Genomic DNA, 25283 nt, shown 5'->3' with positions numbered 1-25283 from the left:
GATTCGGTTTCAGGAGACCACTAGAGGGCGAATTACTCCACAAATTGACTGGCAAGCGTATTATGTGGGATAAAGCAAACGGATCTAAATGTCTTTACAAAACACTGCCAGCAACTGCAGGAACATTTCATAAATCATGTACAGTAACAATTTTATTTTCAGGGTTGTGTGTGTTCCTTTGTAGCTTGGATTTTAGTTGAGTTAACCTTGGCACTTTTAACATGAAATGTATCTCACGCGCGCTGAGAGGGCCCCCTTGATTACATGGAAAACGTCATATCCGATGTACACAGACAGGGATTCGCTGTCAAAGAGGGTGGATGCCTAGTAGCTGGTAAGCGATGCGGCGAACCACTGAAACTATTTAAATTATGATCTGTTTTTAGTTTAGATAACGTTACAAACATTGTATATAAAGACAGAGGTTATTTATACTAATCTATAGAATACACCCATGGCTGTTAAATGTACAAAATGTATCTCTGTCAGGGTTGAACATCGTGTCGCAGAGCTTTGCTAGTAGTGACTGCTATCAAGTGCTCGCTAGCTAATGCTAATTGTAGTCGATTAGTACGCTAGTAGTTGGCTAGCTATCAGTAGCTTGGCTCAATTTTGTATGATTAGTCGAACTAGCTAGAAATGTTAACCCAACTGCTTGGTTGGGTGCGTGTTAGTGTCAACCAGAGTGTGTAGGCTATGCACACGTCTGTGTTGTAACAACCATGGTTAAATCGGAACCCATTTAATTTTACTCTATTTCTGTGGTACTACTGTAACGTACCCAGCTAGCTAAATTATCCGGGAACATTTGTTACCGGCGTTAAAAGGCCATATTCAAAGCTATCAGTTGTATGCGAAATAGTGTGCCAGTGCCATCCCGGGAGTTTTGGATTGCAGAGATGGTCGTCTGTTTCGGCATGGTAGCTATCAAACGTTATTCTGTTCTCCTTTGGAAGTGTGAAACATAACATACATTCCGTGTGTCCCGTTTCAAAAGTCTTGGCTAGTGTAAAGTGTGCGGTATATGATTATCAAAACAGTTTAACTGCAATTTGCGGGTCTGTGTACATGTCAAGTGCTGTAACATCGGCTCATGGGTGTGGGCACTCTGGAACTTCCAGTGGAGTGCCCGTGAACCTTAATTTCCATCATCGTCGAGCATTGATTATTAGACGTATGTGCAGAAACGCTAAAATGTTCAGAATTAGGTTAGTTACCAAATTTAACAACGAAATACCAAAACAACATCGGTACATCAACTCAAATGATCTTTTCAGCTGCATGGAGTTTCGATGAAACTGGCAGACTGCGCTTGCGGGGATTCCTTTGCACCTTCCTGCTAAATAGTGATCGGATTCATAAATATCACCTAGCCAACTAAAGAGCCGCTAGCTCGCAAGCTGATAACCAAATGTTTCTTGTTCGTCTGTGCATTCATAATTCCCAATATACTGGGTATAGAATACAGGTAGGTTGTTAACCGGCTGCCTTTGATTTTAAGGATTCATTGCACTTATGCAGTTGGTGTCTTGCATGTTGCCTAACGTAAATTCAACCTGGGGGATTCTGTACGCCCAGTTTCTGCTTGCAAAAATAATGAACGCCTCCGTGTCATTAGCTAGTAATCTATCCAGCTCGCTAATTTTACCCGTTGCATCGTTACTTGACTGTTCTTGCCAGTAAATACCAATTGGCACTGCACTAAATTGTATTTTTGAGCAGTAGACTTGTATAAGGAATCCTTTTGCCATTGGTACGTTTGCGTATCATTGCAACCTGTATGCTTCTCTCAAACCACAAAGCACATCTTCAAGTAGCTGCTGCAGTAAAAAAAAAAAAGAGAAGAGAAAATACTTTTTGGTAATGTATATCCTGTTTAGGCCTCTGCAGTCTGAAATTAAAGAGATACAAAACTTGGCCTTACTGTTTAACGGATTTCTGTTTCACAAGAGGCATAATAGGGAAGTTGCCCTCATGACTCATTTCATCTTACTCTTGATCAGGACGTTTACAATGTCCATAATATTTTGTGCTACATGTGAGAAAAAAGCATATGGTTTTGATTCAACAGATTTCTTCCTGGTGGGTTCTAGATTGATCCCTGTGTAGACTACTATTGGAAAATGCACGCATGCGTCTAGGGAAAATGTATTTGTATTGCTGAAGTTGCAGCTTATTTTTTAATTGCTGTCTCTTACCTGCATGGTGAGCATTAAATAAGCAGTTACAGTGTTAAAGTTTGATCACAAGCAGACTGAGTCTTTTTGGGGATTCACAAAGCATATTTTCCCCGAAGGATTATGTACAGCTGTTGTATATCAACTTTTTGCCACAATGATTTGGGGTCTTTTTAGGTTGTACATTGCTCCAAGGAGCTAGTTTTAAAATAACTTACCTGTTGATTACAGTCACATATGCATTGCAATGGCTATTCATTCATCACTGCACCACCACCCTTCTTCAAGGACCAGTTTTTACGGTGTCAGGCATTTTTACTGAGTCACCCTTTAATCAGCAGATGCAAACTAACATAGGCTGTCTTTGTTTAGACTTATGATTAAGCTTGTTTTTTTTGTTTTTTTTTGTTGACTGTTTAGCTGCACTGCTTTGAAAAGGCTATTCCTTCTTCAGTTAAAATATAACAATGGAATCCTTGATGGGAGTGTAACAAAAACCAGATTAACACATTGAGTCTAGCGTTTCAAAGGTTTGAAACGCTCTAAGCAAATACCACATGGAAAAGCGGTACTCTTTGATTACCTACACCTTATTGAGGAATGTTACAGACGCTTTGTTTTTCTTTGTCATTTTTTTCTAGGGTGATTGTCTGGTGTCCCTTGAGGGTTAGTGCCTCTCACTTCAGGTCCTGAGAAAGTAGGAGCAATCATCTCTTCCAATGATGTCATAGGAAAACAGGTGTAGCGGCAGGAAGGAAGCCTAATGTTACCTGTTGAGAGCCACCTGGAATCTAGCTTGCAGGATTGGCCTCTGTAAAATCAGATTCATCTTTGCTCCCCTATCCAAACCACCTTTTTCACAAATTCTCCAGATGTAATAGGATAACGGTTGAGCCCTGATGAACCATAAATCTTGCGTTGGCTACTGACAGTTCCCTTGTGAAGCTGAAGTGGACTTTTTAAGACTGTTAACTACTCTGTTGCTATTTGTCTTTAAAGATGGGATCTAAAATGACTGGTTCACCTCTAAGAGTAGTGGCTTTGCTCATGCATCCAAATTGGTTTGTGTGTGTGTTTGTTATGTGTGATAGGATTTTCAGATGGATGCACAAGTTTGCCAAGTGTGTGTTTGTGTTGTTAGGCGTTGGTTGAGCAAATGCTGTCTACTGGCTTTGATATTTTAAATTGCGTCTACAATTTAAAGTAGACAATGTGTGCAGAGAGACTTGTAGGTTGTTGGGTCATAGTCCCCTACGATTGCAACCTATGAGGAATATATTCACCTTTTGCCTCCTTGGAAACCACTTAGGGTAGCTGAGCTATTGTCAAATACAAGCTCTGGTAGGCGTGCAAGCAATAGTCAGTCAATGGGTTTTAGTTGCTATTTGCAGACTGATTTTGTTCTCTCAAGCTGCCATTGTGCTTAATGCCGATCAGATTTGCCACTGAAATTAACTATGGCTTAGGCCTATCTCTAGACTTTGGACTCTTTCTATTAGAACCCCATATCCTTTCCAAGCCTGTTGCTGAAAACAAAATTCAGACCTTTGTCCTTGCTAAAAATAAAGAAGCCCATTTGCAAGCAACTCTCAAAATCTGTGACCTCAGCACTTCGACTAGCCCAGCATTTTAATTGTCCCATTCAGCCACAAAGTTTTGCAAACAGTCCTGATGTAAGATTTACTTTCATGCCTGGAAGTCCCATTTGGGGATTAAAGGTGGTAAAAGAAGAACATGTAGAGACTTCTGGTATGAGTCCATTTTAGATGCTTTACATTTTCTAAAAGGCTTGTGCCTAGTCTGTGACTTTCACTTAATAATACTGCAGAAATCACCCACCTAAGCTAGCAACCAGTGATTCTGGTGTGGAGTGTTGAAATGTGAGCTGTGCTCGTTTTTAGTGTGTAGTTGAATGGTGCTGTAGTCAAGAGACGCCAGGCTCTGAATAGGAGGTGGCCTGAGTCAGGAGGTCACAAGTCTTCCGGGCCATGCGGTGGGTTACAGACACTGAGAGTCCATGTGCTCCACTCATGACTAGCGGTGAGAATCTGATCTGCCACAGCCTGACTTCAGTTCTTTCTCAAGGTTTTGGTCTTGAGACTTGTATCCTTAGGGGAATACAAGGAGGGATTATATCTGTTGAATGTGTCCTTATTCTTTGTGTGTACGGTTAATAGATTTACGAGGACTTCATCAGCACGTCAACATTTTGTAAACCCATAGATAATTGGCTATATTTTCTTTTCTTTCTCTCGGTTAGCCTTAGTGTCTGTCAAACAATAAGGGGCCAGTGTGACCTGAGGTGTGACAAATGAACCCCTAGGTTTCTGAACAAGTGCATTGTTGGTGTTGGAATTTAGGCTTACCAAGGCGCCACCGACCTGTTTGCTTCCAGCATACTCTTTGTTTCAGCAGTCTGCTATTTATATGTGCCTGCTGCATAAGCTCCTTATGTCGTCTCCTGTGATACTACAGGTTAGGCCTTACATAGCAGTTTTATTTGTCGACGGTGTTTCCGACTCAGAAAAGACTCTGGCGATGATGATGTTGTACAATAAATAACAGCTCATATTCTGCCATTTGTCTGAGAATCATGCAGCTGCATGAGGGTTGTTTTTTTCAGTGTGTTGGTATGGAGGGGCTGGAGCCAGCCACAATGCCCTCCTTGTGTTCTGTGGGCAGGCAGAGCCTGGCTCAGCTCCTGTCAAACAGTTGCTGGCGGCACTTGTCCTGCCACTTGGCCTGACCCTCGACCCGTCTGCTGACTCCAGATCCCTCCATAACTTATCTTCTGATGGATTCGGAACTGCACCCGAATTTCTCTATGACCACAGACTGTAAATGAGAATTTGAATTAATCATTTGGTTGTTGCGAGGAGTTTCATGAGGATTTGGGCAGTTTATTTATGTGAAACTGCAGCTGAAAGTTTATTGACCCCATACTTAGGCTCGGACTAGGCATACAAATAGGCCTAGTCTACAAAGGAGCAACAGATTGACATTTCCAAGGGTATGTTATTTTTTATTTTTTTTAAAGTTGGGCTTAGTTTACCTTCCTGGCTTGTTTTTGAAGTGTGCTCATTTTGAATCCACAGAAGTGCGATCTGGGGGAATGCATTCCTTTGCTTCATTGGCAACAGATGTAGAGAGGACATTTTTTAACTGAACCTTTGAGTGCTAAAAACAGTGCTGCGGAGCTCAGGGCAGCTGTTTGGCTGTGGAGGCTGAAATAGACTTCATGAGAAGGGTAATGCAGGGCCTGTGGTCGGGCCGGTCTTTGCTTCACAGTGGCAGACGGATAAGGAGCTGTCAGCATAACCAGCAGCTGTCCCATCCGGGCTAGCTATACTTCGCTTGACGTTCAAGAGCAGCACACTCGCTCTACCTAGGCTTGATAAGCAGGGAACCTTCCTCTGAATCACCAGTATTTTTGACAATACAGTTGTCCTTTTAAGTGCTGTGATGTTAACGCCTGTAGCTTTACGCAGGTAAATCATACTCGGTTCAGTCGTTTTGTCACTGGCGACAGAGAGCTCGCTCCAGGAAACCTAAACCTCTTTCCTGTCCAAGTGCAGCAGCTGAGATGCACAGTGAGTGGGGAGGCTGAGCTAACATTAGCCCTGAGTGCACTCTGGTCTGCACTGCTGAAGGAAGGACATTAAACCAGGCTGGCGCTTGGCCAGACACACGGACTGGGGTGCCATCCTATCACATGTGTTTGTTTGGGTGCAAGCTGTAATACGCTGTGCACTGGAACAAGAAGCTGGCAGGCCATCCAGGGGGTAGTGAGAAGCGGGTCACGTCAATATTGATACTGGACCCGGTTGGCCACAGGCGGCAGTGGTTTTGGAGCATTGACGTTGTCATAAACTCCAGCTGTAAGGTATGTATGGAAAGCTTTCTTGGATGGTTGGACTGGATGAGAGTCAAGTCACCATGGGGTAGAACAGTGTGGACCAGTCTCCTTTGTATGCAGTTCTTGGCTACAGTGCACGGTTAAAATGATAAAGTACCACCGAGGCAGTTCTGCCTTTTAGTTAGTCATTCATCAAGAGTTTGGCTCCCCATTATGTGATACGGAACCAGATCAGATACATATACTTTTTTGGATAACTTCTTTGTATTTTGGTTTCGGTGACTGAGGACTTCTGGGTCAGACTGGGTTGTCAGACCCAGGTTTCCTGTTTACCACTAAATCTCTAATATCCCTAATATCCCCATTTACTAGGTTAAGCAGCAACCATTGTGGGGCATCTGGCAGCTCCCGCAGTCTGTAATCCAGGGGATTTACAGACCGGAGCACTGCTCAACCAGAGTCACTGACTAGCCTCCACTGTCCCAAGTACCAGGTTTGAGGTGGGCTGCTCTGACATCCTCTCACAGAGGAACAATTAAGTCTCCCCCCCCCTAGACAAAGGGTTAGGAAGTACGCAGACAGGTTAACAGCAATTTGGAACCTTATATCTTAGAACTGCTTATTCTCTTTGGATAAGGGTGGTCGGCAGGTCTCTCTCTGTGGTGTCGGGCACTCCTTCCTCGAGGAGGTAAACCGCTGGGCTTGTTCACATGTGAGAACCCCCTTCATGGGGGGGGGGGCGAGGGCCGGCTGGTGTTCTGAGAGGCGGCACACCCCTCTGTTTTTGAAAGGAAGTGGAGTTTGAAGGTCAGTGGAACATTGGCGATAAACAGGGTTGCAGTGTTGGAATGTTTGTGTGGTTGATAAAGCGCTGGCGTACAATGGCTGTCCTGTTGAAGCCCCCAGAGACAATGACAGGGGTGTATCCAGTGTTATCCTGAGGAAAAGATGAGCCTTGTTTTTATTTCCTGTGGCCATGGGATGGTTCTCATCAAAACACTGGCGTTTAACATGGATCTGGTCAATAACAGTTTCACACAGTGGGGGGGAAAACATTAGCCTGGCTCTGCCCTTCTACGTACTTCTGCTCAATTTTGATTTTGCTTCTGTACTAGGTCTGGGATTTCGGTGTATTAGTCGGTTTTTGGAAACAACATTTTTGTAGGTCCAATCAGCAAACAGAGGGGTGGCTCCGTCGTTTGCTAGTTTGAGTTGTAGTTCAGTAATGGCGGTTGAAGTTCTGGGAGTTATTTCTGCACTTTGCAATGCTACGGCTAATAATCAAGGGGAAGACTCGGTCCTGCTAGCCCCAATGTTGAGACAGCGTGCGAGGTGCAGGACCAAATGTCTAAAACTTGCCCGGAGCTGCTGAGAGAAGCAGCAAATTTGATTGAGGAAGATGCTGATGCACCCTTGATTATTAGCTGTAGCATTGCAAAGTGCGGAAATAACTCCAAGAACTTCAATAAGTTCCTCTGCTTTACTTGCTACATGCTCTGGGTCAGCAGGTCCTGCTTCCACATCCTCAGCTAAGTCTAAAATGTCTATCACCAACTCCCTAGAAAGTTCATGAAGATCCTCCCATTGTCTTTATCCAGGCACTCTACTTCAGACCAACGCAATGGATCAGACTAGATTCGCGCTAGCCCCACCCACTGACTTTGATGGGCGAGTTTGACAGATAACACAATTAATGAAGCACTGCAACACAACACGTTGTGAAATGTAAATACAATCGACTGGGGGCGCTGTTTAGCGTTTGTAAATGGACCATGAAATACTTAAATATTGAAATAATTATATGTATTTTACATAAAATGTATTGGTATTTTAATGAATTAATGACACATTTAAGAACACTTATGTATTTAATTCCTATTTTAATTCATTAATGACACATTTAAAGTAATTATTTATGGGGGTATTTATTTAATTCATTTTGGCACTTTTAGTCCTCCATAACCCTCCTCCTTCACCCAAGGTATGCATGGTGAGCGCAGTCAGCGCACCCCAACTTCGTAGAAAGTATCCATCGTTGACAATAATAAGCCTCAAAAATAAGAGCCATGGCTCTTTAGTGCAACTATTTCACTCGCATATGCCCCTAAAATTTGATGCGTGCGCGAACCGGAAAAATTATTTACGAGCACAGTCAGTGTGTGAGTAAAGACGAGCCTCCCCAAACCCGCAGCTGATCATTCAAAACATAGTCACCGGGAGCATGGCTCTGTGGGCTGCTTAAGCATCTTGTTAAACAATAACAGGGAAGAGATAAGGAAGGGGTGGGTTTGGTTAGCTGGTCATTTAGCTATATCAGGTGCCTTTTGTTGAAACGTGTTAAACTTTTCATAAGGTCTTGAACAATGACTGCTTGTCAATGTCACTTTTTGTCAACCAACCAACCAGTCATTTATACTAGTTACTCATCCAGGTTGTGGATAATACATCTGTAGTGGACAATTGTAGATTTAGCTAAAGCCAGGATCCATTGTGCCAATATGTGCTCCTTTTATCCAGCCTCCTCCTGACAGCAACACGTTCCCCTTGTTCTATTTTACATCTGTTTTACTTAAGTTATTGTTATAAATGTTGTTCAGTAATCTTGTTTACATAAAGTGTGGCGTGGGTTGTGTGGGTGCTGCTATATGTTTAACATTTGCCAAATTCATTCATTTTAGATGGTGGTTAGCTCAAGCTTAGTTAGTGGCGCTTGCTGCCACTTTCCTTAAACCATGCAAATAGGATTAAACTCATTTGCGTTAGTGAAACAGAGCTACTTAAGCAGGGTAACAACATGGTATGGGCATCTCATACTGAAGTCTTGAATGGGAATTGTGTTACTCCTACTGGTTGTATTCCATCAGGACAGATAGCCATTGTTTACCAACTATGACTACTAGCTTGCAGATTAAAACATTTGCGGCCCGGTTCTCCTTAGCACGGGAATCTGTGTGTGTTAGTGTGTATTCTTTTTCAGATATGGCTTTTGTAAAGTGTACATTTTACCAGATCATTACTTCACTACATTTGTGTCTGTGACCTTCTTGTTGGATTTGGATTGATAAGAAACGAAAAGATTAATTTGTCCTGTTTAGTGCAATTGTTAAAGGTGTAATTATTGGCAAGTTTAGGATTCTTATATGATTTCAAAAGAGGGCCAACTTTTCTATGGGTTGGACATGTGAAACAAAGCCTATCCTTCTGATGTCATGGTAACGTTCCCTTCTGTCTCTCCTCTTCCTCTCTTAGGAAATGACCTAGAGGCCTTACAGATACATTTGTGCTTTGTCGCTCTGATCTGCGTCTGTGGAGAAAGCGAGACCTGGAAGCACATTTGTTTCCGCGTTGACTAATAACTACCTCAGCCAGCCGAAGGAAACGAGGAGGAGGCCGCCACCGTTTCCCAGCCCAGAACTATCAGCTGGCCTCCACAACGCGCCCCCCCTCCCCCACCCCTCCCCACACAAACACACACACGGTCTCGCTGAAGAGGACCTTTGACGGACCGGTTCTGTCGGCCCTCGACCTCGCGCACACTCACGCGGAGGGAAGCGCAAAGCCCCCGCAGTCCCGGGAGCCCATTAGTAGTTCATTTTATTTTACTTGCTGTTGAACAGTGTTGCATTTTTCCAAAACTTCATTTTGTTTTGCCTACAGCTTTTAAAAAAAAGATTTTCTATTTTTATTAGTAGTGTGTGTGTGTGCTAGTAAACTTATTTATATATATATATGTGTGTGTGAAGAAGAACTATATGTATATACTTTATCTCTTATACAAAGGAGGATACCATTTTTTTGCTTCCATTTGAAGGATAAGTAATGCACTTTGAAACTTCTGGGCTGCGGCTCTACTTTGAATGAGAGTCAGCTGAAGTGTCTATTTTTTCCCCACTTGGTAGCTCATCGACCCTTGACTCCTTTGTGAAGCTGAAAAACCGGAACTTAAAGTTGCGTCATATTTGCCGGTTTCGTTTGCTAGGACTGTTCCATCGTAAGCTGCAGCAGGGCTGCACGTCAACGTTGGACGAGCAGGTCTTGAAGCCGCCACCCCTCCCTCCCAGTTGTCTCTCAGCAGCTCCTGTACAAGGCACAATGAGATGATCCTCTGGCAGATGGAACCCTTAAGCTGTCTTTTTACATAACTTGAAAAAGTTCCAGGACTGTAGGGTTGGGTCGTATTTTTTTGTGCGTTTTCTTTTTGAGAGAGTGCAAGCTTAGTGGCTGGCAAAAACAGGTGTTTCCTGAGGCGGCCCGCCACTTATGTATTGTTGCAGCGCACAGGAAAGTAAAATGGACTACAAGCGGCGCTTTTTGCTCGGCGGGTCCAAGCAGAAAGTGCAGCAGCACCAGCAGTACCAGATGCCTGAGCTGAGCCGGACCCTCAGCGCCCCCCTGGCCTCCACCTGCTCGGCCCCCTCTCCCATGCCCCCTGGGGTGGCCATGCCTGGCAGCTGCCACTCCGCTCCCAATGCCACCACGGCTGTGGCCGACATCCAGCAGGGCATCTCCAAGTATCTGGATGCGCTCAATGTGTTCTGTCGGGCCAGCGCCTTCCTCACGGACCTGTTCAGCAGCGTGTTCAGAAACTCTCACTATTCCAAAGCAGCTATGCAACTGAAGGACGTGCAGGAACACGTCATGGAGGCGGCCAGCCGTCTGACTGCAGCAATAAAGCCTGAGATAGCCAAGATGCTGATGGAGCTGAGCGCCGGGGCCGCTAACTTCAAAGACCAGAACGACTTCAGCCTGCAGGATGTGGAGGTAAGGCTGGCCCCTGGATTGGCCGCAAGCACACACGCATCATGCATATACTCTGACACCTACACATCTTGAAACAAAGTCACACTATTGACTTACCTGAACAATTCCACGTTCTGTCTCTTTATATTTCTTGACACTTGATGCTTATACACACAAGATGTATAAGCCTGCGGTATATAGTTGGCCTGAGAAGCAGTGTCTTGGTCATTAAACACTAATATTCAAAATCTACCTTTATCCTCAAAGTTTCTTAGACCTCATGTTGTGGGTTTCTGATGCATGAAAATGCCCATATTCTTTCAGGGTGCATGTCTCCTTAATAAAGGATCTCTTGGCTCAGACAAAGCCCTCGCGCCCAATGTGGGTCTGGTGCTGAGATCTGAAGGCAAGGTGTGAGAAGCGGTGAGGAGAGGTGAGAAGCCGAGAGGAACGCAGGAGCCATCGTTAATCACCCCGCGTCCTCCTCTATCATTTCAGGCCAGCATAGTTGCTGATCGGTTAAATATGGAGGGATGTTCTCTGAGCTATCTTTCTGCTCATACCATGTAGTGTTCAATGTTAACTGAATATTAACTGGCTAGCATCCCCTGGCACTGTTGCCAGCTTTCTACATCTGCCACAGCTGTGCCAAACCAAGTCAGGCAGATGAAAAGAGATTTTCAGAGAAGTGCCACTCCCAAATTGTGCTCCAAAGAAATGCTATCCTTCCCTATGATTAGGATAGCCGTTAAGCCATGGGGCAGTAATATCCTTTTGCATGGTGTGTTTCGTGGTTTCTTCTCCCTCTTCCCAGGGACGAAGAGGGTGGTTCCAAGCTGCTCTTCTAAGCTGTGAATGGGCTAAATATTTAGAGTGATGGCGGTACCTCTGGGGATGTGGCTGTGCCCAAAACAGGAAAGACTTTTGCACCACAGTTCGTAATTCTGACTGTCTGTGGTCTCGGGCGCACACGCATGAATATTAAAGGAAGCCCAACTCCTGTGAAAGTTTAGATTTCAGGGCTGGCCTGGCACTTGCTGTTCTCTCTCTCTCGCCCGCTCTCTCTCGCTCTCTCTCGCTCTCTCGCTCTCTCTCCCTCTCCCTGACTTCAACTGCTGTCTGGGTCGTGCATGAATAGTGGGTTTGTTGAAGGGGGGAAAGGTAGACTGTTGCTTTACCTGGCAGTCCATGCCAAGGTGTATGAAAAGATGAAACTGGATACAAAAGACACTCAGACACTTAGGAGGGAATTGTCTTGGTTGAATGAAAGATCCCTTTGTTATCAAAGGGCTTGACTTGTTTGAAACATTGAAAGCATCATCGTATGCTTGTTGTAAATAGACATTGGCAAATTTGAATACATATACTAAATTGCCACATGCATGCTTAGAGACAGTATACCTACAATAATAGTTTTAAAAAAGCAGGAACCTGGACATGAAACTACCTTCTTCAGTGACTGAAAATATCAGACAGAATGTAATATCCTTTAAGTCTCAAATACAAAAGTAGCTTAAGCCAAGTGTACTTATTGGCCCATGCCATTGTCAGCTTAGTATTTCTCAATCAACCAGCATGGAGTTCAGACTGAACTGATACTGATGATGTCACCAGCAGGATTTGTGTACGTGACCGATAATGATTTTCAATGTCAGTCTAAGAATGTGCTCTGGCAACTGTTACCAAAATAAATAAATAAATAGAAAAAAGTTGGTCTGTTAGACCCCAAAAAAATAAAACGTTGGGAGTTTAGGGAAATCTGGAATGTGAGGCTGGATCATTTTTTTCTTATTTTTCCTTTTCCCCCTCCACCAAGAAATCCAAAAAGTCCAGTCAGTGTGGAAAACAGTGTTTTTTTAAAAAATTCTTTTATCTGAGCTGTGCTCCGGCTGCTTGAAGAGTCTCAGCTGCCAAATATGCATGAAAATGTCATGGTTTATTAAGAGGACGTCTACCGAGCTCATGAGCGAAACCACAGAGGAAGAAAACGTGGCCAGACGGGAATCCTGAAACAGGAGGCCATCGTCACTGATCAGGGAGACAACTGTACAAGCAGCATGCCCGGAAAACCCTGGAAAAAGAACCCAGTCCTGGTTCAGCTGCTGGCTTCTGCGGTCATCTGATGGTTACTTGATCAGATGCGGTCCTATCATGTGTCTTATCAGGCCTACCTGGCCTGTTATGCACTTGGGTTACTGCCACTGTCTCGTATCATTCCCGGTGCCTGTAGTCAGATTAGCTTAAACTCTCAAGGCAGTGTCTTTCTTGTGACAAATTGCGGTCAGTTTGAAAAAAGAGAAACATTTAAACTGTGTCGAAACATTTAAACTGTGTCGAAACATTAAGCTGTCTGAGGTGAATGTGGGCCGAGTCACCAGCATCACCTCTTGTGGTGTCGTCTTTGGAAATGACCTCAATATGCTATAAGAGGATATACAGATTATTGAAGAGATTGAGCAATTTACAGACAGGCATTAGAACACTGGGCATTGTGGCATGTGATTTCATTTTTTCTAAAGCTTCTCCAGGTACATTTCTGAAGTTTAAAAGTTGCTTAAAACTTTGGCTACATTTCTGTTTGAGTATCCATCAACTTTTCTGATCTGTTTTATTCTCAGTAGTCTGTGTTTTGGGTTTAAATTAGACCAAAGGTCTTGGCTGTTCTGCAATTGTATTACTCATATTTTCCATGAGAATGTTGGACAAGGGAGCTTACCCCATGTGGGATTAATTATCTGTTGTTGTAGCCTCATCTTCATTTCAGTCTCTTTTATCCTAAAAGTTCTGCACCACAAGCCGATGCCTGCCTTGTGGTGACATGGGGGTGAAAAGGGGGACCTTTATATTGTTGTTAGTCCTGATTGTTGAGTCAGTATCTGGTATGTGTCAGTCCTTTTTGAGAGTGACGTGTTACCACAGTTCTTACTGAGATTAGCGACGCAACATTAGCTTCCCACATATCACACATCCTGCTAAGTACTAGACGCCAACCAGTACTGCATGTTTGACCCATTCCCGTACATTCTGTTTTGGTCTGATGTCAATGAGGCACTGTTCCCTAACAGGCTTCAGCCCTGCATACTGTCAGCCACTTGTTTTCCATGATGTGTCGTTGAAGAATGAGGATGGCCTGGCCTTGATGTTCCTGTCTACTTTGAACCGGAGCGACATATTTCTGTCTTTACAACTCAGCCCAGAGATATTTTCAGCACGTACCTGAAAAAGACGGACGTGTGACGACAGAGCTGCCTGCTTAGGTGTCCTGTTGCCCTTATTTATGCTAACTGGACAACAACAAACGCTCCTCTCCTCAGTCCGGATGGTTCTCGCCCCCTCTGGGCACGTTACAGGGGAGGCCCGATCCCCACAAGTCTGGCCTGCTGCCCTGTGGAAAAAGGAGCTCAACAATGACCAGTAATGTCTAGGATTGAAGGCGCACAGCCAGCTGTTTTGATTCTCATTTCATCACAAGCATTGATTTTAGCTCTTTAAACTGAGGGCCTGGTTCTGATTTATAGCAGGAGTGACATTCCCTAATAAGGAAGTAGCTGTTATTTAAGCTTGTGGATGCTGAAGTTTATATTGTGGGCTGTTGTTGTAGTAGGTGGTGCTATTGAGAACAGCATAAAATGGCCTTAATACAGACCAGGTTACACAGCAGCTAGTTGTCACTTATATGTCCTAGAGAAGTAGCCATGTTGAAATGTCTGGAAAAGGTTCGCCTCAGAAAATAATATTGTGCGCTTGTTTCTTTTCCTGGACTCATTTAAGGTTGTTTCTCATTTGCCATCTCACAATGTATTGACGTCTTTTTCTATTTTCATGGCTAATTTGTAAAATGCTCTACTGTCTCTTACATTTAGTCATTTAGCAGACGCTCTTATCCAGAGCTCTTGCTTTTTCTATAAAGGGGATCTTCCTTAAGGCAGTGGATTTACGTGAAGCATGTGATTCTGGGTTGAACATCTTATTATGATGAATAGAAGAAATTGTAGGTGCAGAGTTGGGCTATTTTGGGACAAACGGCAAAGTCACCGAAGCAGACCTTAATGGCGACAGCACCTCACTTATAAAAATGAGAAATGCCTGGACTAAGTTGTCATCTCTTGGCTCACAGCCATATGTTTTCTGAGAAGTCAAAGAGCTCGTCATATTGAGACACATTGTGGCTACATACTTTCCGGTTTGTTACAGAAAATATCATTTAAATTTCTTAAGTTCAGTATGTGCCCGTTTAGGACATATTAATTCATATTAATATCAAGATATAAACTTTTTAATGTGAGAAGTATTTTCCTATCCTTTTCTCAAGTCCCTTTGGAAATAGAATTTGAGAGTGTAATTGGACATTGACTCTTACTTTTTTCCCTCTGATGATGTCTTACTGATGGGTGGTGTTTAATGTTTTCCAGGTGCTGGGCCGCTGCTTCCTGACTGTGATGCAGGTTCATTTCCAGTTCCTGTCCCAGGCCCTGCAGAAGGTCCAGCCCGTGGCCCAGTCCTGCCTGGCAGAGGCCCTGGCCCAGGCCCAAGAGCGCCGCACCAACGCCCGCTCCCAGAGCACGGGCCCTGGGCCCCTCACTGAACTGGAGGAGGCCTCTCGCTCATGGAAGGGTGCAGCAGAGGTATGCAGAGGGGCAACTTACCCCCCAGGAGCCCCCAGAGTTTCCTGGTCTGGCTGCTGGGGAAATGGGGTTTGGTGTCTTGGAGGTGAAAAGCCCTGTCTGTTCTACATTCCAGAGAAATGCAGTCGGCTGCAAATCTCAACCAGCCACAATTTCCTATTTCCTCTTAATAAAGCTTGTGTATATGGACCTGTATTGCCCTGCTACACGACCATCCTAAAATCCCAGCTCCTGGAATGGAGGCCATTTTGTGAGGGGAGCTAGCTAATCCCAAAGCTAATCAGTCCCTCTGGCCCATTTTGAGCTTTGTTATGTACAGTGAGCCAGAATGGAGAATAGTGACCTGATTGATCTGCTAAGCTCTGGCATGTGGAGTGGTTGGGCCCTGGAGGGACAAGGGCTGGAGATCCTGATGGAATGTGCTGTGCTGTGGTGTGGTATGGGCCTCGGCCTCTCTGCTGTGGATTTCAGACAGAGGGAGGCAAGCTCTCTGCATACTCACCCGCTTACAGTCAATGTTCTCTGGCCTCTTATTTGCCTTATTTTAATCCTGTTGTCTCTCTTCATGTAGCCATGGATACAGAAATGACTTGTATAAAATACTTAACTATATCTGTCAATCTGTACCTGTGACCAAGTTCAAGTCTTTTTTATTGTCAGATGCACAGAACAACACAGGGTCAGACTGGGCACTGAAATTCTTAGGACAAGACAACGCAAAGCAACCTGGCATAACCTAACATATAAGTACACAGAACATAGATTACATCTATGATAAGCTAACCTGAAGGAACTGTTTCTTCACACTGTGTGTGTGTGCTCGTGGCTGCTCCAGGCGACAGGGCGGCTGAGGGAGAGGGGTCGGGATGGCTGCCTGGCAGGCCTGCAGGTGCAGCAGCTCTTCTGCTCCAACAACATCACCATCCCCGAACACCAACTGAAGGAGCTCAACATGAAGACAGACAGCGCCTTACAGGTGAGAGGCTGCTGCTTCAGCACTGCGTCAAGTCAATGTGTTTGGAAGTGACTCGGCGACCTAGTTACATTGCCCTGATGCGTTCCCCTTCTGTCCCTACTGCTGTTCCTCCAGGCTTATAAAGCAGCGCTAGAAAGCCTTGGCCACAGTGAGTATGCACTGAAGGCTGGCTTTCACCTCAGTCCCAAATCTGTGGAGTCGGCTTTGCAGGTAGGTTGACTCTCCTAGCTCGACTTGACACAACATGTAGAGCAGAGGCACATGACATTATCTGACGGACCATGATTGGGATCTGCTTCAAACCATTTGTGTGTGCCTGTTTGTATTTTTGTGTGTCCATTGTCCGTGCATTGCGCGTGTGTGTGTGTGTTACATCTGTGTGTGTGTGTGTGTGTGTGTGAAGGGCTGCTGCAGCGAGGCTGAGGCCCAGCAGGCCGGCAGGATGCAGACCACCTCCCAGCCCATTCAGTGTGAACTGCCCACCATCCCAGTTCAGATCGGTTCCCACTTCCTGAAAGGCGTGTCCTTCAACGAGTCAGCAGCTGAGAACCTCAAACTGAAGACGGTACACCCCCCCCACCCACCCACACACACACACACACACACTTCAAAGCATCCAGACACAGACCTACCACAATGACGGGTGGTTTCCTCACATGTTGTATTGTGTGACCTTCGCTCGCGCCAGAGTACTTTATTTTGCCCTGTCAGTTGCAAGGGGCCATTTGGAAGGTCATGTCTGTTTGGACCCTTGGTTATGTGAGTGAGTTATGTGTGTCTTGGCCTTGGCAAGGCCGCTGTTTATTAAAAGGGCTTCCTAGTATGCCTGAACAACTAATTGTATAAACCGAATGTTGTGTAGCCTGGATTTCACACATCCAGTCGTCCACAGCAATCTTTCCAGAGTGTAGATTACACCCAAGCCAAGTAGTCATCCCAACAGGGCCTTGGGTCTCTGGAGCCAACAGGACAATGAGTCACTGTGTCCCAGTGTTACTGCGCGTGTTGCCGCGGCGGCCTGCGAGCCCGTCTCACTGGCAGCCTCCTCTGTCTGTGTCTCCTCAGCACACCATGTTGCAGCTCATTAAGGAGGCGGTGGGCCAGAACGGCGTGACTCCCAGAGACGACTCCCCCGTCACCGAGGTCCTCAACCAGGTGTGCCCTTCCAGCTGGAGAGGGGCCTGCAAGACCGCTGTGCAGCTACTGTTCGCCCAGGCGGGGCTGGTGAGTACAGGGCCCGGGCCACACAGTACATTCAGTGGACTGCACCACCATAATTGTTGATGCTACTGTTATTGATGGGGGTGTTTATGGTCCAACTTACCGAGAAGAGGGAGGGGAGGGGGAAAAAATAAGCTTTTTACATAGGCTGGATAATATACAGGCACCAGACTTCACCTGTTAATCCGGTTAGATAATATTCATTGTGTGATTGGTCCTCTACTTGGGATAAGTGAGGCATACTGATTTTGACACGAAACTCGCAGGTCATGAGAATGTTAACAGTTCAGTCAACAGTCAGCATGCTGAACTGAGGGCAGGTTCTTCATTAACGTTAGTGTTATTTAACCCACACACAGCATTGTAAAACAACCTTGTTTACGGCTCATCCTCTCGTCTGTGGATGTACTCGTCTCTTTTGTAACATGTAGCCCTGTTGTCTGTGAGGTGGGAAGCTATGTAGGACTCCTTTTGACTGGCTGAGGGGCGCAAACAAACCCTGGTGTAGACACACAAAGGAGGCTCACATTCCTGCTCCGTCTGGGTGAGGCACAGGGTCGCCCGGGTGGATCTCGCAAGCGGTCCTCTCGCTCTTCCCAGCGGCGGTAGTTCTTCCAGAGATGCAGCTCCGGTGTTTATTCCCCCCGTGTGGTCTGCTTGGCCGGGGCTGTCTGCAGCGGCCCAGGCCGGGGGAGTGTTCTCCTTCATCCACGCAGGCCGGCGCAGCCGAATGTAAAACAAAAACCTGGGTGATGGATGGTCGGGCTTTACATGAACTCCTTATCAGAGCATAGAAGCACTGGGAGTCACCATAACATCTCAGCTACACAACAGTCCTGCTTCAAAACCATTACTCCTAGTTGACGCTTTCCAGGAAAAACACGTTATTTCTTTTTGTGTTTTGGTCATTGTCTATCGCCTTCCTTGTTGGCCCTCTTTTTTTATTACTGTGTGTATGTGTGCGTGACGGGCATTAGCTGTGCGATAGCCCGAGGTCTTGAGGATACACCTGCTCTATAAATAACAATAGGCTGGCCGACTTCCTGTAATACAGGAAGAGAGTCCTCCCTTATCGTGACCCAGTTGTGTGTGCGAGTGCCTCTAGGTAAAGCCTCCTTTCAAAGAATTGGAAAATGTCAGGCTAGCTTGAGACAGGGGAGTTTGTTTTCAGTCTGCCTATTTTCTCACACAAGATCTTTTTCTTTTTCAATATCTCAAAGCGGCTTCCACTGATAGTCCCCACATGCTCTGCCTGGTTCAAAAAGCAATGCACTTTTATTTCCATGTTGTGTTACTGTTATAGATAAGGAGGCACTCTGTGTGTTACACTGGGGGAAGATATCAGTGCTCTAGTTGCTTTGACTTACCGTCTTAAGATAAAAAAGACCAATGTACCCTCACAGACTGCTTGCACAAGCGCAACACACGGTGTGGAAAATGCATTCTATTAGTAGCTATGCTGATACAGCTCTCCGTCTGTCTGTCTGTCTGTGTGTGTGTGTGTGTGTGTGTGTGTGTGTGTGTGTGTGTGCGCGCGCACACAGGTGGTTGTTGACACGGCACAGATTGAGAACAAGGAAGCCTACGCTCCCCAGATCACTCTGGAGGGAACCAGGGTGGTGGTCCAAGTGCCCTCCACTTGGTAAGTGATTTACTTAAGTGGCTCACCTCCAAACTCGATACAAACACATAATACAGGTCCGCTTTCATAGACCTTGACTAGGCTTGCTGTCTACCCTCATGACTCACCCAGTAACAGCTCACTGTGGTGGAACCAGAAAACATTACACCCAAAACGTAGCTTAATGACGCCGCATGAGGCAAGGCTACCTCTGGCCTAATTACTTTCTAAGAACAGTTCAAAGAGATTATCATCGTTCCCTGAACGCGGCGGAGTGTCTTAATTCCAAATAATCTATTCATTCCGGTCCTGCACGCAGGTGCCTGAAGGAGGATCCAGCCACCATGTCCCTGCTGCAGCGAAGTCTGGACCCGGAGAAGACCCTGGGGCTGGTGGATGTCCTCTACACCGCTGTCTTCGACATCAACAGGTGGAAGGAGAGAAAGTGAGTGTGTGCTGCCCCATCACACAGCTACGCATCCCATAACAAACGGGGGGGGACTCTGTCGAAGCAGACGTTTGCATATCCAGACAGAAATGTCAAGAAGTTAAGGTCGGATCGATTACGGGACTATGAAATGATGTCGCACTCATTCTTGATTCTTGTTTTTATTACTCGAGGAAGGTTGGCCTCCAGAGATGATCCCTTTAGTTTCTTCCCATCTATTCATCTTTCCTGTGTTATTGAAGGGTGGTGTTGATCTTGTCCCCCTCCTGCAGGGAGCAGGCCCTGCCCACCATCCAGATGCAGCTCCAGCGGGAGATCCCAGACTATGGCGCGCAGGCTGACCTGCCTTCCGGCAACGGCTCGAAAGCCTCCAGCGGCCTGCCCAAGACCATCTCCAAACTCACTTCCAAGTTCACCAAGAAAGCCTCTTCCAGCTCGGCAGGGAGCGGGGGCAGCTACTCCATCCCCAGCACCCCGTCTCGCAGCTCGCTGGCGGCCGGCGGCGCCGAGGACAAGCATAAGAGTCTGGGCCAGGCTGACGGGAGGCTGCAGAGCATCCTGCAGATGGGGAGCCTGTCCGGGCCCCCCGACCCGGGCCAGCCCCAGCTGGCCAACGGCTCGGTGTCGGACGACCAGGGCATGAACCTGCCCACGGACCAGGAGATGCAGGACGTCATCGACTTTCTCTCAGGATTCAACATGGGCAAGTCCCAGCAGGCCTCCCCGCTGGTCAAGAGGAGGAACTCGGTGGCGTCCGCCAACGCCGCCGAGCTGAAGCCCCCCTCCGGAGCCGCTCCCACCGCCCAGGCCGTCTCCCACGGTGCCCTGCAACCCCCCTCCCAGAGCCAGCCCCCGCCCCAGCTGCCTGTACAGAAGCAACAGCAGACCCAGCAGCAGCAGCAGCAGCAGCAGCAACAGCAGCAGCAGCCCCCACAGCAGCAGCAGCCCCCTCCTCAGCAGCAGCCCTCCCAGCAGACCCTGCAGTACTATCAGCATCTCCTACAGCCCATGGTTCAGCAGCAGCAGCAGCCTCCGCCACAGCTGCCCAATCAGCAGCCCCCACCCCAGGCCCTGCCCCAGCAGAGAGTGCCAAGCAAGTGGTTGGGCGGCCCCAGCCAGCAGCCCCCTCCTCCTGCTCCCCAGGGCCCCCAAGGAGGGCTTTCCCCTCTGGGGCCCATCGGCCAGTGGGGCTCCCCTGGCCTGCCAGACCTGAGCTCTGACCTCTACAGCCTGGGCTTGGTCAGCACCTACATGGACAGTGTCATGTCTGAGATGCTGGGCCAGAAGCCTCAGGGGCCCCGCAATAACACCTGGCCTAACAGGGACCAGAACGAGGGGGTGTTTGGAGTGTTGGGAGACACCCTGCCCTTTGACCCTGCAGGTGAGTAACTATTCAGTTTGACGCGACTGAGACACTTCACGTGAATCAGTGATTCCGTATAACATGGATGTGAACCGTTAACCGGAGTGTGATTGAGAGTGCTTGTGAGTGAGAGTTTGAGTGTGTTTATGAGTGAATATAACTCAGTGTGAGAGTGAGACGGTGTGTGTGTGTGTGTGTGTGTGTGTGTGTGAGATGGCAGAAAGCTTTTGGGAGCTCTTGGGATTCAGTGTAACAGAACTGTCAGCAGTGAAGACCTAGAGCCATGCTGACTCTGCGGTTTTGTTCCAAAGACAGAGAATGAGAGGGGAGAGACACTCCCGTTTCCTGTTTTAACACTGCAGTCATTAGTCAGGTAGTCATTAGCCTGGGGGAACAAAGTCTGCCTTTTTATTTTTTTCCTCTCCCTTTTTCCAACACTGTCTCGCGGGTGAGGAGAGGTACCCAATAAGTGCTTCCGTATTCCGAGCAGCCACTGAGGCGTTTGGAGTGGTGAGGCTGAGCCGACAGGAACTAGATGTGCTGCAGTTGAGTTGGGATCCATGCTGGGCTCAAGTAGCTATTGGGTGTTTTTAAATAGGATCTCCTAAATGATATCTCGCATTGTTATTGTTCCCTCAGGAGGTAATTGTAGTTCAGTAGTATCTTCTCAATTCTACTCGTTGATCTAGACGGATGACAGTAACTCTGAACTCTGGTCTCGGGTGTCCTCTCTAGAGGAAAAATGTAGGTCGGTGTAGCAGCTGTTTTCCCCTCCCAGCGGTTGTGATGAATTTGACAATTTGTGCTGAATTTAGAATGTGTCGCTGGCTATTTTTACAGTAGCAGCAGACTCTATTGACTCGGGCCGGTCTATTGTGTCAAGCTGACTTATGGCTATTGTGCCGTTTCTGCTATGGTAGACAGTCTGGATAAACGGATTGAGCTTTGGGGCACAAAACCACAGAGAGGAAAGAGCTGATGGCGTCAGAATCCTCATGGTGGGTTTTCTCCTTTCACATGCAGTCGGGTCCGACCCAGAGTTTGCGCGCTACGTCGCCGGGGTCAACCAGGCCATGCAGCAGAAACGACAGGTGCAGCACATCCGTCGGCCCGGCAACGCCCGCGGAAACTGGCCCCTCCCCGACGAGCAGCACAGGACTTGGTCACACCCAGAGTACTACAGTGAAGGGTATGTCTGTCTGTGTCTGTCTGTCAGTCTGCGTCTGTCTGTATATGTCTTCCTGCCCATCTGTCCACTGACTATAGTGTTCTGTCCTGACACTTTGTCTAATATCATCTCATTCACACCACAAAATCCCCCGTGTGGGTGCTATGGTTGGTGCCCATATTCCTCTGAATCACATATGCCTTTTAGCAATGCCTGACTTGTGAAAGGGTGATAACAATATGGCAGCGAGTTGACTGTGACGCCTGTGAATATGTTCTGACAAACGCTGTCTCTGTGAACAGGGAGGCGGTCAACAGCAGCTGGTCAGCCAATCAGGGGGATTCTGCCAGCTCCAGTGATGAGACGTCCTCAGCCAATGGGGACAGCCTCTTCTCCATGTTTTCTGGGCCCGACCTTGTAGCAGCCGTTAAACAAAGAAGGTACAATTCAGCCTAGCACAACATCCTGTGTTTTACATCAAAGCTTGTTAAAAGACGTAAAAAATCATCAGTACAAAAATTTACAAGATACGTGTAATAGTTTTCAGTGTTTTAGATGCTTCAATATACTTCATTGACAGTGTTATGACAGGTCATCATGTTCCTTAATATTTTTAAGTCATATAATTTGAATGTTATGGTTTATCCAATCAAATCTCAGATACTGTGATGTTGGTTGAACTCATTGCGTGTGCTCCACCTACAGAAAGCACAGCTGTGGGGAGCAGGAAGTGTGCACCCTCCCCTCCCCTCCCCTCCATCACTTGGCAGATGAAAACAACCAGGTAACCAGTCTTTGTGCAACAGTTAGACTTAGGATGTTAACAACCTGCGGCTTCTAGATTGCTTTTAGAATTGATAGTCTACCTTCACAAATACATGTACATACAATACATGGGTGTTGGAAGGTTGTTCCTCTAACCGGCCTTTTGCGACTCCACAGGACAGCAAGACAAAGACCTGGCCACCAAAGGCGCCCTGGCAACACTCGGCCCACACCAACACCATGCCCAATCCAAGCTCTTCCTTGTACCAGATGAACATCCCCTCCTCCCAGTGGGGCGACTCCATGCAGATGTTACAGTCTCCAGTGTGGTCCACTGCCAGCGACTGCTCCCCCTCCACAGGCATCTCCTCCGGCTTCCCCTACACCCAGCAGCAGCAGCAACAGCAACCGCAGCAACAGCACAAACCCATCAGCAAGGGCTTCAAATCCTTCCCCCTCAAACACGAGCACAGGCCCTCCTACCTGCACCAGTACTGACGTGACCCAACGACCCCCCCCAAGGTGATGGTGCAGTGGGCTGGTAAAAATACCCGTGGCTGCATTTGCTAAGCTAACATCAAAGCTGCGACCGTTGGTAATGAAAGCGCCTGTAAATCGGAGATGGTAATATTTGTTCTACTAAGGCTAAATTTAATTGTAATACTCAATGGCTTGACATTTTATAAGTATTTTTCAAGTTCAGAAGTTTCCATTTGAAAACGGACATGTTGTAAACTGCCATGTAAGCTGTGAGCAATGCATGTTTCATGCTGATAGTGTTTAGTCCAGCAGTCGTGTCTATGGCTGATCAGTTCCCTGCAGTGTTCTCCTCAGACGAGAGCTTGAGAGACACAGTCATCACCCACTTTGCTTCTGCAGCTGAAAACATGTAAGGGAGAGGGTCATTGGGGTCAAGAGGGGGTGCTTCAGTTTAGCCCATAATTATATACTGTGTCTACTTAGTTGTAACTGCCAAATGTCATGTAAGATGACTCAGACTACAGCTACTATCTACTGTTCCATAGCTTGTAAATTACTGAAGTTGAATTATAAATAATTTTCTTCTTTTATTAAGAGGCTTTGAGCAGGCTCAGCATAAATATAATAATCATTGCAGAGGTGTGTAATTTGAGAGTACTACACTACTTTTTCAACAACTGACAAGAGTAAAAGTTATAACTAACTATGTGCCATGTTGGTATTAATAGCACTTGCAGAATATTATTTTCCAACCAAAGCGTTGTTCAGAAGATGAATGGTGCTTGAGAGATAACAAATGATCTGAGATTATTGATCACAAGGAAAGTGACATGCCCTAGTGTAAAGTCTTTATGATCAGAAGCGCATTCATTTCCTTTTTTTCATTGATTGGCAGTTTGCTTCAGAATGACACTAACTCCAAAACCTTGCTAACTCTTGTTTCTTTGAAATACAATATTTTTCTTGTACAAATATTGACAGTATTAATCTTATTTTTGTATTTTCTTACACATTATTACATACCATTACTGTATCTTAGTATAATATAGGCATATTACATAAAACATTATTTTTTTCCCAAGATGTGAAAAGCACATTTTTCTTTACTACAGAGTTAATCTACACCATATATCTATAAAGGTTACCAAATATGCCATTATAAACACTAAAACATTGTGTGATTAGGGTATTTTGAGCCCATGTTTATTCAGTTTCTATGGCTATGGGCTGTATTTAAATGCCCAGAATGTTAACTTTTTGTGATGTTTGCGGATGCCAATGTTGCCTGTATTTATGAAATGACACCATGTTTTCTGAAAACTAACATACTTACCATGTTTACAGAGAATCGTTTGCTGTATATACATATAAATATATATCTTTTTATAGTTCTGTGCTTTGCACAATCAAAATATAGGGTTTGTTGCTTTTTGTCTGTGTTATCTCCCGAACTGTTGCAGCCTTTTTTAAAGACATCTTTAAAGACCTTGGACTGTAACTGTTAGCATTTCTCAGCTGTGTCAAATGGTTTACTAGTGGCTTCTACAAAAGAAAAGAAAAAAGTACCCTGATAGAAGATATGAAGGGGGATTGCTTGGCTTATGTTGCTTATTGTTCTCTTGAGCTGGCAACTGAATCTTTCCAAGTGTACCAGCAATGCAAAAACAAACAAACAAAAAAAGAATAAAAATTACTAGCAATTTAATTAGTGTTGTGTTTTCTTTACAATTGTGAATTTCACATGTAACTATTTGGTGATGGTGACCTACCAGTTGTTTCAAAAGGTGATGTCCTGCTGGAGAAGTTGTTCTTGTCTTAGTTTGGTGTGGGGAAAGCTGAAACT

General features: G+C 45.9%; 1 protein-coding gene across 1 annotated transcript; it reads left to right on the top strand.

Annotated features, from left to right (window-relative positions):
- The first annotated feature begins 272 nt into the window (after positions 1-272).
- LOC136955789 (granule associated Rac and RHOG effector protein 1-like) lies at positions 273-25177 on the top strand. The gene is made up of 14 exons (XM_067249523.1): positions 273-334; positions 9283-10794; positions 15186-15398; positions 16234-16374; positions 16489-16584; positions 16778-16939; positions 17440-17598; positions 19140-19237; positions 19536-19661; positions 19937-21045; positions 22051-22216; positions 22498-22635; positions 22901-22979; positions 23138-25177. The coding sequence occupies exons 2-14, from the start codon at positions 10294-10296 to the stop codon at positions 23456-23458; spliced, it is 3309 nt and encodes a 1102-aa protein (XP_067105624.1). The 5' UTR covers positions 273-334; positions 9283-10293; the 3' UTR covers positions 23459-25177.
- The last annotated feature ends 106 nt before the right edge of the window (positions 25178-25283 follow it).

This window comes from Osmerus mordax, chromosome 13 (assembly GCF_038355195.1).
Source record: "Osmerus mordax isolate fOsmMor3 chromosome 13, fOsmMor3.pri, whole genome shotgun sequence".
Classification (NCBI taxonomy): Eukaryota; Metazoa; Chordata; class Actinopteri; order Osmeriformes; family Osmeridae; genus Osmerus; species Osmerus mordax.
This window is presented reverse-complemented; position numbering and strand designations above follow the sequence as displayed.